General features: G+C 45.9%; 3 protein-coding genes across 4 annotated transcripts; 2 read left to right on the forward strand and 1 right to left on the reverse strand.

The window, feature by feature from the left end:
• Window positions 1-845: 845 nt before the first annotated feature.
• Window positions 846-5,897, forward strand: LOC4351509 (serine/threonine-protein kinase D6PKL2). Its single transcript, XM_015763236.3, has 2 exons — window positions 846-1,439; window positions 4,497-5,897. The coding sequence occupies exons 1-2, from the start codon at window positions 907-909 to the stop codon at window positions 5,362-5,364; spliced, it is 1,401 nt and encodes a 466-aa protein (XP_015618722.1). The 5' UTR covers window positions 846-906; the 3' UTR covers window positions 5,365-5,897.
• Window positions 5,898-8,992: 3,095 nt separating this feature from the next.
• On the forward strand, window positions 8,993-11,422 carry LOC4351510 (protein BUD31 homolog 3-like). 2 transcript variants are annotated; one of them, NM_001404650.1, is made up of 4 exons: window positions 8,993-9,098; window positions 10,063-10,170; window positions 10,259-10,446; window positions 10,982-11,422. In NM_001404650.1, exons 2-4 carry the CDS (start codon window positions 10,077-10,079, stop codon window positions 11,135-11,137), a joined length of 438 nt encoding a protein of 145 aa, NP_001391579.1. In that variant the 5' UTR covers window positions 8,993-9,098; window positions 10,063-10,076; the 3' UTR covers window positions 11,138-11,422. The 2 variants fall into 2 exon arrangements, with proteins under 2 accessions (NP_001391579.1, NP_001391580.1); NM_001404651.1 differs by having other exon boundaries at window positions 9,009-9,098; window positions 10,067-10,170; window positions 10,982-11,323.
• A 180-nt stretch (window positions 11,423-11,602) lies between these two features.
• On the reverse strand, window positions 11,603-15,444 carry LOC4351511 (IQ domain-containing protein IQM3). The gene is made up of 9 exons (NM_001404649.1): window positions 15,047-15,444; window positions 14,740-14,854; window positions 14,476-14,541; window positions 14,116-14,204; window positions 13,841-13,928; window positions 13,221-13,367; window positions 13,015-13,107; window positions 12,469-12,570; window positions 11,603-12,379 (listed from the first exon to the last, which is right to left on the reverse strand). Exons 1-9 carry the CDS (start codon window positions 15,238-15,240, stop codon window positions 11,840-11,842), a joined length of 1,434 nt encoding a protein of 477 aa, NP_001391578.1. The 5' UTR covers window positions 15,241-15,444; the 3' UTR covers window positions 11,603-11,839.
• Window positions 15,445-15,769: the final 325 nt, after the last annotated feature.

Consider the following 15,769-nt stretch of genomic DNA (forward strand, 5'->3'; position numbering starts at 1 on the left):
TAGAAAAATATAATAACATTTTCAACACAAAACAAACATATTATCAAAATTTATTCAATATTACGTACATTTAATAAAATTTATTTCGTGTTATATATATTGCTATTTTTTTTATAAATTTGATCAAACATAAAAAAATATTTAACTGTGAAAAAGATTTAAAAGACAGATTTATAATTTGAAACGGAGGGGCAACTAGCTTCTCTAACCACAGTGCCACTTCTAGCTCGGTCCTCCAACGTGCGTGCGCGTGTGGTTCCAAGCGCAAGCGGCCAATCCCGAAATTATAGTGCCATGCAAACTAGGCGTTATATCACGAGATTGGGCAGGCAATTTCGTGCGGTCGCCGGCGCCGTTTGCGATTGATTTCAACCCAAGCAACAATAATCTCGTCATCGAGCTTGATTACCGGTTACTGCATGCTCGCTCGCTCGACCGGCAACTCTTCCTTTTTCGAGCCGTGAAATCACCACTAGCTAGAGTGTAGCACCCAATGCCATTAGGTCAAAGCAGTTGATCATTAACGAGGTAATTAATTTAATCTAATCCAATCAACCTGCTAATTAGTAATACTGTAGCATTTGCAATGGAATGTTCTACTGCCTGTTAATCCAAGTATGGTATACTCTACACTACCCGTAGAACAGGGCCTGCATGTTCCCCGGAAATCCAACCCCAAAAACAAAGCCAAACCAATAAAAAAATAAAACAAAACAAAACAAAATAAAATAAAATAAAAACCCAATTGCGTTTGGACCGGACGCGTGATCCCGGCCCGGCCCATCACCGTCACCCTCCCTCGTGTCCTCTTCAAATTAAAAACCCACCTCATCACCACCACCACCACCTGCGCCCCCCCCATCTCCCCACCTCCACCTCCGCCGCTGTCTCCCCCCCTCGCCGGCAATGCCTCCCGATCACGGCGGCGACGCCGATCTCGCGGCGGACGAGCTGCAGAGCCTCAGCTTCGGCTCCTCCGAGCGTTCCCGCTCCGGCTCCACCGTCTCCACCGCCACCACCGTCTCCACCACCACCTCCGGCCCACCTCCTCCTCCACCTCCCCCTCCTCCTCGCGCCGCCGCCGCACCCCGCCTCGGCGCGGTCTCTCTCTCCGACATACGGTTTGTCCGGAGGCTCGGTTCCGGGGACATCGGGAGCGTCTACCTGGCGGAGGTGAAGGGCGCCCGCGGCGGTGGGGCGGCGGTGGTGGCGGCGAAGGTGATGGACAGGAAGGAGCTGGCCGGGAGGAACAAGGAAGGGCGGGCGAGAACCGAGAGGGAGATCCTCGAGGCCGTCGACCACCCCTTCCTCCCGCGCCTCTACGGCGTGGCCGAGGGGGATCGCTGGTCCTGCCTCCTCACCGAGTTCTGCCCCGGCGGCGACCTCCACGTCCTCCGCCAGCGGCAGCCGCACCGCCGCTTCACCGAGTCCGCCGTCAGGTATAATACTGTAGTACACTACATCTCTTCGATTCGATTGCTCGATCGCACAAATACATTATTCTCATAATCTCATCCGTATCGTAAAATGTCAAAAAAAAAGTTCCATTTCTTTTTCAACTGACGAACCAACCCAGCATGAATCACTCATCACCGTCCTGTTAATTTTACATTCAGTTATAAATAAGCATTCCTATGTTTTCGTGTGTTTAGTTCACGCCAAAATTGGAAGTTTGGTTGAAATTGGAACGATGTGACGGAAAAGTTACTCCCTCCGTCCAAAAAAAAAGACAAACCCTAGGTTTCCGTGTCCAACTTTAACTGTCCGTTTTATATGAAATTTTTTTATAATTCGTATTTTCATTGTTGTTAGATGATAAAACATGATTAATATTTTATGTGTGACTTGTCTTTTTAATTTTTTTTATATTTTTTTCAAATAAGACGAACGGTCAAATGTTGGGCACAGAAACCAGGGTTTGTCTTTTTTTGGGATGGAGGGAGTAGAAGTTAGGAAAGTTTTGATGTGATGGAAAAGTTGGAAGTTTAAAGAAAAAAGTTTGGAACTAAACAAGGGCTTTGTCAAAATTTTAGAACTAATTCACTTTGCCAATTTTTGAGTATTGGATCCTCAAGTAGTAGTGTAGCTATTAAGCTAGTGATCATAGGCTTTTGGGAGAAGAATGTGGCTTGTTTCCTGCGTTCTACTAATTCCCTTTGGTTTTACTCTCTGTGTGTGTTTTTTTATGCATAAAGTATAGTATATTCTTGTTATTATAGGATCTAGTGGATGAAGCTCTCTCTGTTCTCTTCTTTGCTTGGCCCCATCATGTCTTCTGTTAGGCATGCATGTCCATCTTTATTCAGTCGGAATGTGTTCAATCATGAAAACATACATAATGCTATTTGATGGTAGCTAGCTGCCTTTTGGATCCATCCTTAACCCAAAAAAAAGACACACAAAAGGACTAATATATATCCTCCAAAGCAACATATGAATGCGATGTATATGAATGAGTGTTTTGCGAATTAGGTGATGGACATTTGTGCTCAAAGTGTCTCCCTTTCCTCTCTTCTGAATAAACAGACAGTGCAAGGGATTGGACATCATGGATGGGAGGGAGCTCACTGTCGCTTTACATTTTCCTTCCTATAGGAGCTTTTGAGCTACACTACACATCCGCACGCCCATATCACCTTGCAATCACTCACTATTCAGAGCGTGTTCAGTGTTTGCATGTGCACTCCTCTGCCATTCTGAAGCCAAGCCTGACCTTGTGGAAGTAAAGCTGTTCTTGTCATATGCGTTTGCAGGTTTGTTCCTTCGAGGAAATTAGGCATCTTTTGCATCACACAAAACTAGTTAGGATCTTCAGCTACCTTATCTGTAGGCGACGATCACTACGGATGCTGGTGTGATTACGCTCCGGGATATAACTTTAATGCAGAATCAACCTCGGTCGTATTTCACTTGTGAGGAATATCGTGTAGGCCATAGCCGATATTACGGAGTAGAAGATAACAAAATATGTCAACTTCTACTAGACTGTACTGATCGAGAATAATAGTAGCAGCATTATTCGGTACGTTTGTTCCCATTACAAGCATCATGTGGCCACATTCATTTAGTCAAGGGTACATCAGTATTCAGTAGTAGTCCGGCCATAGCATTCACCACACAACCTACATGGCTACATACTGCCAGTGCATAGCTTGTATGGCATTCACTATATTTTTCCATTTTTAAGTATAAAAATAACATGTGCAGTCTAACATATACTATTGAAGTTAACATTGCCAGTTAGCCTTTGGTGCAGATAAACTTTGTGGGAAAAATAATAAGAAAACCATATATAACTCACTCTCACATATTAGCTTTTTGTATCACTCATATCAGCTCAGTGAAGAAGTCTTAAAACCATAGTACAGCCTTAGATACAGAGTTGCACTGTGTGTATCCCTACAAAAAAACGAAATGAATGACTAGATCTCGTACGCTTTTATGGTGTAGTTGTACATGGATGGCACACCTACCTACGGCCAACAACATTGCCATCAATCAACTCATGGTAATGGGGTCGGTTAATTTGTGCTAATCCCGGTGTGACACGAGCCAAAGCCCTTGTGCTACGGCGCAAGAACCGTTTGGAGAACATGATCATATATTATCACTCCCTCATAGGTGTAAATTGCTGCCATTGGTCAATGAGGCTTTTATTAACCCCCATGTGATGACTGATGAGAGTTAGAATCACAGCTCTGAAAAACACATACACAGGGCCCTATGGCTAATGAATGGGTGGATTCAGAAGAGATCAACATGGGGGTAGTAGGGTACTTTGCTGTAAGGATTAATCTAATTAACCCAAGGAATTATCAACTGAGTGCCCACATGAAGAACCTTCCTTTGTGGCAATTAATTATGCTTCAGCCGTGCAACACCCCCAGCATCAATGATGCACTGACTCGAGTACTGTCTGTTTTTAATCTCTTTTTTTCTCTCTGCTCTGCTCTTGCCTCTTTGTGACTTTTGCTTCGTACTGGAGTCTGGAGGCTCACAGTGGCATCCACCATGGTGGCAAACATGAACACAGATGTGGATAGTTGATACAGGTGGCTTTGTCGTTAGTCGTCGCTACACAGAGTTATGGGTTCCTTAAGGTGACATGTGACTAAAGTCCCAGGATGTCATGCAACTTCCATACAGTTGCAGTATATATGCAATAGTAACTTGCTTTGTACATGCAGTGGTTGCAAAGAACACTAGCAAGTCGTAAGAATTATTAGTTGGTGATTGCTACACTTTCATCAGCTGAATTTTGATTAAAAGTTTGCAATGGGATAATACATCTAGCATGGCCAACTTGTTTGCTTTACATTCTCCATTTGAATTTTTTTAAAGATAATAATAACATGCTCCATTTTGTTTTATAGAATGACATTCTCCATTTGGTTACTCTATATGATAGCAGTGGCTGATTAATGATGGTTTTATGTGGAGCTTAGCTGAATGATCATGGCAATATGACATTGTTTGTGTGATGGTGCTCATGGTAGGTTCTACGCGGCGGAGGTGGTGGCGGCGCTGGAGTACATCCACATGATGGACATCGTGTACCGTGACCTGAAGCCGGAGAACGTGCTCGTCCGCGCCGATGGCCACATCATGCTCACCGACTTCGACCTCTCGCTCAAGTGCGACCCGACGGCGCCGACGCCGGCGCACGTCATCTCGGACCCCATCGCCCTCGCCGGCAGCCACTACTCGGCGTCGTCGTCGTGCATCATCCCGTCCTGCATTGTCCCCGCCGTGTCGTGCTTCCAGCTCTTCCCCGGACGCGGGCGACGCCGGCGCCATCGCCGCAAGAAGAAGACAGCGAGTGGTGGCGGCGGCGGCATCAGCGGCAGCAGCTTCCCGGCCGGTGGGCTGGAGCTGGAGTTCGTGGCGGAGCCGGTGGAGCTCCGGTCCATGTCGTTCGTCGGCACGCACGAGTACCTCGCGCCGGAGATCGTCTCCGGCGAGGGGCACGGCAGCTCCGTCGACTGGTGGACGCTGGGGGTGTTCGTGTTCGAGCTCCTCTACGGCGTGACGCCGTTCAAGGGGTACGACAACGAGATGACCCTGGCGAACATCGTGGCGCGCGCGCTCGAGTTCCCCAGGGACCCGCCCGTCTCCTCCGCCGCCAAGGACCTCGTCACGTCGCTCCTCGCCAAGGACCCGACGCGGCGCCTCGGCGCCACGGTCGGCGCCGCGGCCATCAAGCGGCACCCGTTCTTCAGCGGCGTGAACTGGGCGCTGCTCCGGTGCGCCACGCCGCCGTACGTTCCCCCGCCGTTCAGCGTCGCGGCCGCCACCGCCGCCGCCGCCGCCGCCGACATGTCGGACGATGACAGCTGCCCCGGCACGCCCGTGGAGTACTACTAGAGACAAGCAAAGCCAAGCCAAGCCAAGGAAGCTGCCACCATGGCTGGCACCACCATGTCCGTGCAAAAGGAAAGCTGCTGCCGCCATTGGCCAGCGCACGTGGTGGTGGGGATCCCACCCATGGACCGTGGCGCATGGCGCGCACGAGGGCAAGCCGGCCGGCGGAGCAGGCGTCGAGTAGTTGCCGGGGGCGTGTCGAGGGCGCGCCGCGCCGCGCCATGGCAAGCGACAAGGAGCACACACACACCCACCGTTCCAACGACTTATTGTCAAACTCTGAATTTTTCTCTGGCATATGCTGCCCGTCTCACTCACCTACATGCTAGCATAACATCAGCATTAGTCCTATAGTATAATAGTACTACACTTTAACTTAACCCATCTAGAACAGACAATTTAGCTTTATTATTTCGTCCAATGTTTCATGCAAAGTTTATGCATTGTACTCTCTTGTAGCGAGTTCAGACTTCAGAGTTGTATTTATGGGTTTTTTTTTAACAAGTGAAATCAACTGGACATTCTGATTTCTCCGATCTTGTGATCATTGGAAACAATTGGGGACATGGCTAATGAAAATGATACGCAGTGTTAGGGCGTTGGGGGGACAAGAAGAGACTCAAAAAAAAAAAAGGCAAGATGGCGCGAGAGAGAGGTGGCGATCATTTCATTTCCCGGGAATTCTGCGCGGCCACTTTGCCGTGCTCGTGCGCTTCGCTTTGCAACCGCATCAGTCTCTCTTGTGGTTGTGTCACTGCTAGCTACTGCTACGACGTGAGTGAGTGGGGATCATATCCTTTCTAGACGCGTACTTCTAGATGAAAACAGCTGTGTGTACGCATCATCGCCGGCAAGCGCCTTTCCTGGGCTGCACAGATGATCATCATCTTGAGGAAAAGACGACGTGTATACAGTGCAGCGAAAGATGTCCATCGTTTATCCCTTCAGCTTAATTATAAGATGTCGCTAAACTTTTAATTCTAAAACTTAATTTTAACATTGGTTTTAGGGTTTTTAAATCATAGTTTATATTTTAGTATTTTCTTAAAAGCATTAAGAATATGAAAGTTTTATATATAAATTGTGTTATCTTTGATAAATTTTGATGCTAGGATGCATAGCTGGGCTAGAGGCAAATGTTGCAGCTATGCACAATGAGCAGGATCATGCTTTGTGCCATCAAAAGCAAGTCAACCATATAGTAACAGGCTTACAGTTAACCGATGGGAGCAAGGCTGTCCTCCAGCTTGATTGCATAGTAACACTCTAAAAAGGGGTCAAGAGAGGTTTTAAAAGCGCAGAGAGTAATCAAAAGAAAACAGTACATTTACCTTTCTTGGATCTGCAGGTCAGCAGGTATGCAAGCACGCTCTCTATAGTAGATATGTACTGCAAAAGCAGAGCATCCAGGTCACTACCAAATGATAACACCAAGAATTTGCTGCCACTTCACTGGCTAGTTAGGGTTACATTTTAGGAGTTATTCAACACTATCTATGTATATTAAATAAAAAGCCAATAATTCTTAAGACCGCATACATGTACATTCAGGGGCGAAGCTAGAAAACCCTCAGACTGAGCAAAGCTAATGATGATTCAAATATTTTCACAAATTACATAGCATTTAAAAATTTCTTATGAAAATGCTATGGAACATTTCATGCTTGGGTGTGTTCTTTTCTCATCTTTCTCAACTTTACTTCCTTGTTTTCTACGTGTGCATTTCTCAAACTACTAAATAGTGCAATTTTGAAAAAAATATATTGTGAAAGTTGCTTTAAAAACATAGTAATCTATTTTTAAGTATTTTAGCTAATACTTAATTAATTATGTGCTAATAATATGTCCCTCAACTTAACAGTGCGAGATTTTTTTAGTCCTTTAACCCCAAAACCATAAATATCTACCCCTAAACTCACTCAAAACGTTCAAAGGAGGTCCCATGGCAGTATTCTTGCCCAATTTTGCTGACGTGGCATCCTAATCAGCAAAAAAACAAAAAAATAAATATGTGGGACCTATATATAAGTGAGAAAAAAATGTGGGGTCAACAATCCTAATCAGCATCCCTTTTTCTCTCCTTCTCTTTCGTTTTCAACTTTTCAATTTGCCGCAACGGGGAGTGGCAGCGGCGCGCAGCTGGAGGCAAGCGGAGAAGCGGCGTCGGTGGGCGAGCGCGGCGGCAGCGAGCGAGCTTCGGATCCAGGCTCGGGGAGGAGCAGAGGGGATTGGGACGCGGGGGGCGCGTGGCGGGGGGCGAGTGCGGCTGCGGCTGCAGGCAGTGGTGCGCGACCGGAGCAGGTAGAGCGGCGGTGTTAGCGGGCGAGCGCGGCGGCACGCGCCACCGCTGCAAGAACACTCCTTTGCCCCGCACCGTCACTGCCGTCACCGCTTCGCACCTCGCACCATCGCCGCCGTTGCTACTTCGCAGGAGTTGAGTAGAGGCACACTGAGAGAGAATGTGGCGGTCGGGGTCCCTGCAGAGGGGCGGGGGTGGAAGTGGAAGAAGGATGCCGGCGAAGGGGCCCCTGGCGTCGTTGGCGGCGGAGGGGGCCTCAAATCCCGTCGGCCGGTTCGTCGCGGGAAGCCCCCGATGCCAGGCCAGACGTACAACCGCCTCGGCAGCCTCAGCAAGGCCACCGCGGGCGCGCCGTCTCTCCCGTCGGTGCCACGGTCTGCGACAGTGGGGTCCCTGTAGAGGGGCGGGGCCGGAAATGGGAGGAGGACACTAGCGAAGATGGGCTTGGTGTCATCGGCGGCAGAGGCAGCCTCAAATCCCACGGCAAGCGGCGGGCGAGCGCGGCGGTTGGCGAGAGCAGCGGCTGCCTCTCCCGCCGGCGCCCCCCTCTCACGTCGGCCGGCCTCCTCTTTCCCCTCTTTGGCTGGCACCAGCTGCTGCTACCGCCGCCGCCGCCTCTCACCCCTCTCCCGTCGCCACATGCTCAACTAGCTGCCATCTCCGTTTGGGACTCCTCCCGACGTAAGCTCGCGCAGGCATCATCCCTCCACCGCCGGCCGCTCCGCCCCTCTCTCGGCCTTCTACTCCCCCATCTCACGCCGACGCGGTCGGTCGCCTCTCCCCTTGCCGGCCACTCCGCGCGTTGCCGCCACCACAACCCAAGCGGGGTGACGGCGGGCGAGCATGGGGGTGGCGCGCGGAGTTCACTCGGGCTTGCCTCGCTCGCCCCCATCTGCCACCGGTCGACAGTGAGCTGAAGAGAAGAAAAAAAAAGAGATAAGAGAGAAGATAAGTGGTCCCCATTTTTTTTTTATTTTTTTTTGCTGTCTAGGATGCCACGTTAGCGAAACCACCCATATATAATGCCATAGGACCTTGTGTGTACGGTTTGGGTGAGTTTAGGGGTACACATTTCTGGTTTTGTTGTTAAGCGACCTAAAAAAAATCTCGCTGTTAAGTTAAGGGACCTCTGGTGAACTTATTCCATAAGAAAATACTAGTATACTGGGCTGTGATGAAGCTTATTATATTCTGGCCCATTAACCTCGAAACCTTATGATATAACAAGTAGGCCCTATGAGGCCCAGTTCGGCCCATTCCATGTCCCCTCGCGGCCTCACCGTGGGCCAGACCAGCCGAACCCACCAAGCGGCATCTTCTTCCTTCCGCCCCGGCCCCCGATCCTCCCTCCGACCACTGCTTCCTCCCACCTGCGGAGACGGAACCCTAAAAAATTTCTTCTTCCCCTTCTCGTCCGGGCAGCGGAAGGAGCTCTAAGGTGATGCTGCTACTTCTCCTCAAATTTCTAATCTGCTCATGGCGGGGGCGGGCGGGTGTGCATGCGTTTCCGTTGTGAATAAGTCCCCGCGCTCCTGTTGCTGGTGTAGTAGTATTTGCGTAGAGAATAGGGAGGGTTTTGTGCTTGGGCTTCGATTTGTGCGTGCTTGGATGGTAGCTTGCGCGATTTCGTGCTTTCCCCGATTGATTTACCGCGGTTTGGTGCTAACTTGCGATTTCGTGGTCTCCGGATTGATGATTTAGTACGGTTTCCCCCAATACTCCAGTGATGCTGTACAAGGTAGAATACTTACTCGGTAGATAATGAGTTGTGACGGGGCAGTTAGTTGTAACATTCAGTATGATGATTCTTCCTATTATTACTGGAGCAAGAGTAGCTTGATTGTACTGATGAAAGAATGGAGCACTTGTTGCAGCAGATTATATAGTTCATTTATCTTTATTTCTTCCCCTTAACCCCCAATCAGTTAGAACCATTTATTAATATGGTGTTTCCTATGATTAGATGTACAACATGAAAAAAACATGATTATGCTGAAGAATGGAACACTTGTTGCAGCAGATCATATATATACTTCATTTATCTTTACTTCTTTCCCCTGACCCCCAATCAGTTAGAACCATTTATTATGGTGTTTCCTATGATTAGTTTTAGAAAATGAAAAAAAAAAGGTTTTGCTGAAGAATGTAACACTTGGTGCGGCAGATTATATGGTCCATTTATGTTAACTTTTTTCCCTTAATTTTTGGTACAAATTTATATGATATTGCCCAATCCAATCTTCATGTATTTTGGTTACAACCTCATTAGAAGTGCATAATCTTTTTGAGCGGAATTATGGAATAGTTTTTTTCCCCCCGACAGATCACTATACTTCATTTCTGTTTAGTTTTCTTCCCCATTTTTTCTGTACTCAGATTTCTGATTGTATCACCATATGCAGCCAGAAGAAGCATCATGCCTAAGATAAAAACAAGTGGTGTGAAATATCCCGATGGGTGGGAGCTTATAGAACCCACCCTCTCAGAGCTCCATTCCAAGATGAGAGAAGGTCTGTCTGCTTATCCAATCTCATTACAAACATGTGCACTGTTAGTTAGTAAAACTGATGCATTTCTTACCATGTATGCTTGGTGTAGCTGAGAATGATCCGCATGATGGGAGAAGGAAGTGCGAGGCACTGTGGCCCATCTTCAAGATCAATCACCAGAGGAGCCGATATCTTTATGACCTATACTACAACAGGAAGGAGATATCCCAGGAGTTGTATGAGTTCTGCCTTGACCAGGGACATGCTGACCGTAACCTCATCGCCAAATGGAAGAAGGTATGCACTTTGTTCTTCTTGGGAGGTGCTCATGTGCTACCTGCACCTCCATAAATACAGTTTAACCGATGACTAAACTTAACACTGGTACACCTAAAAAAAAAGATTGACCATTTCTCCAGGGAAAATTGATTATTCCTCTATGAATAGAAATGAAACAATCTGCAACTGATTTGGGATTTCAGTCCACATTTTGCTAATGGTTGAATTGGTTAAGTCCATGAAAATCTGCACCTCCATAAATACAGTTTAACCGATGACTAAACTTAACACTGGTACACCTAAAAAAAGATTGACCATTTCTCCAGGGAAAAATGATTATTCCTCTATGAATAGAAATGAAACAATCTGCAACTGATTTGGGATTGCAGTCCACATTTTGCTAATGGTTGAATTGGTTAAGTCCATGAAAATCTTTGATCTCTCTGAAGTGACAAATCTCACATGCACATTGGACCTCATATATTTAGTCTTAATGTTGTGGTCCAATTTGCATGGCCAACTGACTGAGTTTTTTTGCATTGGATAATTGCAGCAAGGCTATGAGCGTCTCTGCTGCCTGCGCTGTATCCAGACACGAGACCACAACTTTGCGACCACCTGTGTTTGCAGGGTTCCTAAGCACCTAAGGGAAGAACAGGTGATAGAGTGTGTCCACTGTGGTTGCAAAGGTTGTGCTAGTGGTGACTAAGTATCCACTATTGGGATTACTTTTCAAGTTACATCAGGAGCAAGTTGATGAATGTAAACTGAATAACTGATGTAGTGATATCTCTGATGTACTTGGAAAAATGCCTAGCCTGTCTAGAGAGTAGACTGAATGTACTCGTAAGATGATGGATGTGGTAATGTGAAAAAAACTTGAGTTCTTCTACCACTTCTATCTTATCTTATTTCCATTCCTTCTTTTTTCAGTTTCTGTTGACAATCTCACTAGCTTACTAATTGCTCTCTGCTGCTGTGCTCTGAGTTGACAGTACGATTTGTCCATTTACTGTTTGAGCAACCTTCCCTGTTAAATCGGTCATGGTTTTCAGTTTCTTCCCTCAGAGCTTTTCCTTATTGTCATAATCAAACTTTCTATCACATCAACTGCAAAATATTTTGGCTTGACAGGAAATTTTTGTGCTCAAGCTGTTTCTGGGACAGTTAATGTCGGCAAACAAAGAGCAAGCAAGAGTTATATTAAACAAAATTCAAACATGGAGGATTTATATTACTAATCTTATTGATTCATTCATGGCACAAATAGATCCACATAACCTTTGAAAAGCAGCAGGCATTAACCTCTAGCATCTGACTCTGGCCAATGCATTCTACACCAAGAGCTTAACTGCAATTCTGCAATGGTGTCTCGCTGCTGCACATACTAGTTACATACTCATATGCTATTCTAACTTGGCTGGGGCAGTGAAGTCTGGATTGGTCCAAGAGGAGATGATGGTAAGTTGGGTGTAGGTGAGAGGCATGCTGGCAGCCTCCATGACGGCGATGGAGTCGACGCCCTTGGTGACAGGTTTACCATCTCCAGTGCTTGCATTCTGAGCTCCATTGGGTAGTCCTTCACACATCCAATCCTTGGACCAACCCCAGTGCTCCATTTCAGGGAGAGCCTGTGCCCGAGCTGATAGGATTTCGACTCTCCCTTCGATTTCACCCTCTCGAGAATTGCTTCCCGCGGGACATCAGCAGCTCTAGGGCTTTTCAGACCACCTGAGAGGGTTCTTTGGTAGGTTGGCTTTGTTTGCACTTTAGGAACGTTATCGCTTTCGGCACCTTCAGCTTGCGAAAACGGCTCAGATGCCTTATCTTCTTCTATCATGTTCTGAGGGAGAATCAATTGTGGAGGATTGGATTCCATGACGGTAGCAAGAGGGTTCTGTTTATTAGGCACTGGATCTTCATAATAGTCTTCGTTGGTGGATGAGCGCACCTGAATACACAAAAACAAGCTAGTTGAAGCCACCTGATATTTGCTTTCATAGGGGTATAATAGGTTTCATGGGCCTGAAAATGGCATACCTCAACTTCTTTCAGATCAACTCCATTCTCTTCAAGGAAGTTCATGAAGTTGGCGAGGTTCTCTGCACTTGGTTTATAGTGACCACTATAGGCCCAGATGGACTGAAATCAGAAAGTGATCATCAGAAAATAGCAGAAAGCAGCGATGCACCCAATCAACATGCAGGAGAACAAGACAAACAAATTATCAGAATGATTACCATGCGCTAGTAAGCAGAAGGATGGGAAAGTAATGGCCAAATGTTTAAAAGAATGTAGTTTGATCAAATATACAAAATTTAAAACTCGAGAATATGTTTCTAAAATACATCCAATCTTCAGGCATTTTCCAATCTCCCTCACAAAAGGAGGCAAGCCTGAAATAGTTATTCATGGCAATCCCAGAAACACGAAAGAATTGTTTGAAGTACTATTAGCAACTGAATCACCAATCTTTTTAGATCACAGATGTGGACACAATGTAAGAACATAAGCAGTCATATCAATAAAGGAAAACACTGAGCATAAATAGTAACATTGACAGGGCACATAGTTCTTCATCTCTACCTTGATAACTCCATTTTCTGCTGTAAACCTCCCAGCAGCTATGGTAGCACCTCCTGCTAAAAAGCTTGAGTGCTGGAATACACCTCTCTCTTTCTGGATAGAGAAAAATCAGCTTATGATAAATAAAAATAGCAATGGTAAACTAGCTGAACATAATTTAGTTCAACAGCAACAACATGAACAACTTGCCAGAATGGGAAAACTACCTTGCCAGCATAAAGTTTCTTTGTTGTGCTCATAACAAAAATCCATTTTGTCCCTTTAGGACCCTGGCTTGTATCAAGTGGTTCTCCAGAGTGCTTATGGATAATCTTCCCTTCTGTAACTATGTATTCATAGAGCTCACGCTCTTGCTGCAAAAATCCAGAAAATATAGATTTCATGTAACATTATTTCATTAAAATAAAATAGTTTCATGCTGCAACTTTCTACGGTGTCAAATATGAGGATGAGTTAGCATGAAAAACTGAAATATTGTGTGAATGGAAGTAGGCCAGGGTATGCTACTAGTTGCTAGGGTATTATATATTGATAGTCAGATCTGTGGATTGTGCACCTCTGGCTTTGCAGGGTGTATAGCTTAATTGCACAACAATATAATAATAGCAACACAGAGACATAGCACATGTTTTAAGTTCAATAAAATTCTAAAAGGTGCACATGACAAAAAGCCTTAACTCCTACTCCCTCCGTCCCAAAAAAAGGCAATCTAGGAGGGAATGTGACCCCTTGTTGTACTAGGAGGGAGTATGCAGCTCTTCTTAGTATTTCAACAGTATACGCGATTTTGAACTAAGGTAGGGAACAATTATAGACATGATCTTACCGGACCAAGATATTTTATGCATTGCTTCTTCAGGCGAGCTCTGGGACACTCAGGAAGGTCAACATCTTTTCCTTCCCCAATATCAAGCCTACATATGCATAAAGATTATTGAATTCAATGCACAACCAAACCACTCACTGAAATTTCTGAGATAAGAGTGCAACACTGAATCTATTACTCTGCCTGCAAATCTCTTGTGTCACAGACATCCAACCCATTTCTTCCAACAACATACTTTGCAAATGCAAACACACAAAACACAACCAACTTCTTACCAGTAGAAGAATGGCTGGCCGGCCTGGCTTTGGCACCAAACATCATAGTAGAAATGCAGATTGTGACCATATCTATGCCGTGGGTCAATCTATACAACAAGTAAACACTGGGTAATCAAGTTGCATTCACAAGGTTTGCACAATGAACTTAAATAAACATGGACAGAAGCTTCTATGACAGTAAGATATGGAGCTTTTATGATCGATGTTCACACACAACTGAAAAGGTCCAAGTCAACCCATAACCGAAAGCGGCCTCTTTTCACATTTGTGAAACAAAAGTAGTGATATCTAAAGCTAAAGAATCCTGGTACAGCTATACTAAAAAAACATCAGTTCATCTGTACGATTTGTACTCACAGCCTCGATCCAGTGCTGGAATGCCAGCTTCAGAGCCTTGCCGTCTCTGGATAAACCCTGACCCACCTGCATCAAAGCACAATTTTTTTACACAACAATTTCAAACACAAACACGCAGAAGAGCAGTCAAACAAACACAAACACACAGAAGAGCAGTCAATGAAACTTGGTCCAAGTAAAACCCAAAAGAAATCGCTTTCTCGAGGGTTTGTGGTGGTAGCGAAGTGGTTGCACAGAAAGGGAAGGAGAGGCCGAGATCGAGACCTTGGAGGCATTGAGGCTGACGCGGTTCCATCGCGACGCTACGGTCTCCGGTTTCGGGTCGTCGAAGAAGGAGACGGTGCTGTGGCTCAGCCGCGCGAAATCCAACGCTTGCCACCTTCATCAACAATCCAATCCACAAACCATCTCAATTAAAAATCAAGCAGTTTTTTTTAGATTATGGAATAAATTCCACGAAACCGAACAGTAAACAAATCCGGAGCAAGAAGCTTCAGAAGGATCAGTAAAAGAAAAGAAAAGAAAAGGGAAGGGAGAAGAAAGATTGGGGTAGGATCTGTGGAGAATTTACCAGAGCTCCTCGACGACGACGGCGGAGTCGGCGAGCTTGCGCCGGGTCCGGTAGCTCCGGTACACCTTCTGCAGCTTGGTCGCTGCCCCATCCTCTCCTCCGCCGCCGCCGGCCACCGGAGAGGAGACCTCAACCGGAGGATTCATCCAAGAAGAGGCCGCGTCCATGCGATCCGGAGCAGCGTCCACCCCCATTCTTGACTCCTCGAGGTTTAAGGTGGAGGGAGGAGGAAGACGAGTAGAAATGGCTGGACGGGTGGGCGAATTTAATCGGAGTTGCGTCGCTGTAAACAGTGAGATTAGGGAATAAAATACAGCAATTAAAGGGAGGTTATTATATTCTATTCTGAGAATTGATTTGTTCGCGCGAGGAAGAAGCAGCTGCCATAGCTACCTACCAATCTCATCCATTTGCAAATTGCAACAAAGTTATAATAGTTCTTGGCGAGGGCAGAATCGTAATTTCTGCAGTGGCAGGGTGGCAGCAACTGAGTGGTTGATGCAGATTTTTGGATGGAAATTGACTTGCCGGCATTTCTGGTCTCTGAAGATGTACTCCTCTTCTTGAGTTCTTTTATTTTTATTAATAAGACGGATGAAAACAATGGGTGGTTCGTATTGATACCATTTCAAAACATATCATTTTTAAAGTTATAAAAAATATGTATATATTTAGTTTTTTTTACTAAACTTTGTTAAATACATAAGGAATCCTACAATACTT

The sequence above is a fragment of the Oryza sativa genome, chromosome 12, assembly GCF_034140825.1.
Source record: "Oryza sativa Japonica Group chromosome 12, ASM3414082v1".
NCBI lineage: Eukaryota > Viridiplantae > Streptophyta > Magnoliopsida > Poales > Poaceae > Oryza > Oryza sativa.

What these genes read in the sequence shown, in the direction of transcription:
- LOC4351511 (NM_001404649.1), bottom strand. Translation starts at nt 15,240, where the DNA reads ATGGGGGTGGACGCTGCTCCGGATCGCATGGACGCGGCCTCTTCTTGG. An exon ending in GCATAAAATATCTTGGTCCG is followed by an intron (nt 13,368 to 13,840) that starts GTAAGATCATGT and finishes GGATTTTTGCAG; the next exon opens with CAAGAGCGTGAGCTCTATGA. An exon ending in CAGAAAATGGAGTTATCAAG is followed by an intron (nt 12,571 to 13,014) that starts GTAGAGATGAAG and finishes TTCTGATTTCAG; the next exon opens with TCCATCTGGGCCTATAGTGG.
- LOC4351509 (XM_015763236.3), top strand. Translation starts at nt 907, where the DNA reads ATGCCTCCCGATCACGGCGGCGACGCCGATCTCGCGGCGGACGAGCTG. An exon ending in TTCACCGAGTCCGCCGTCAG is followed by an intron (nt 1,440 to 4,496) that starts GTATAATACTGT and finishes TGCTCATGGTAG; the next exon opens with GTTCTACGCGGCGGAGGTGG.
- LOC4351510 (NM_001404650.1), top strand. Translation starts at nt 10,077, where the DNA reads ATGCCTAAGATAAAAACAAGTGGTGTGAAATATCCCGATGGGTGGGAG. An exon ending in CCATTCCAAGATGAGAGAAG is followed by an intron (nt 10,171 to 10,258) that starts GTCTGTCTGCTT and finishes TGCTTGGTGTAG; the next exon opens with CTGAGAATGATCCGCATGAT. An exon ending in TCATCGCCAAATGGAAGAAG is followed by an intron (nt 10,447 to 10,981) that starts GTATGCACTTTG and finishes GGATAATTGCAG; the next exon opens with CAAGGCTATGAGCGTCTCTG.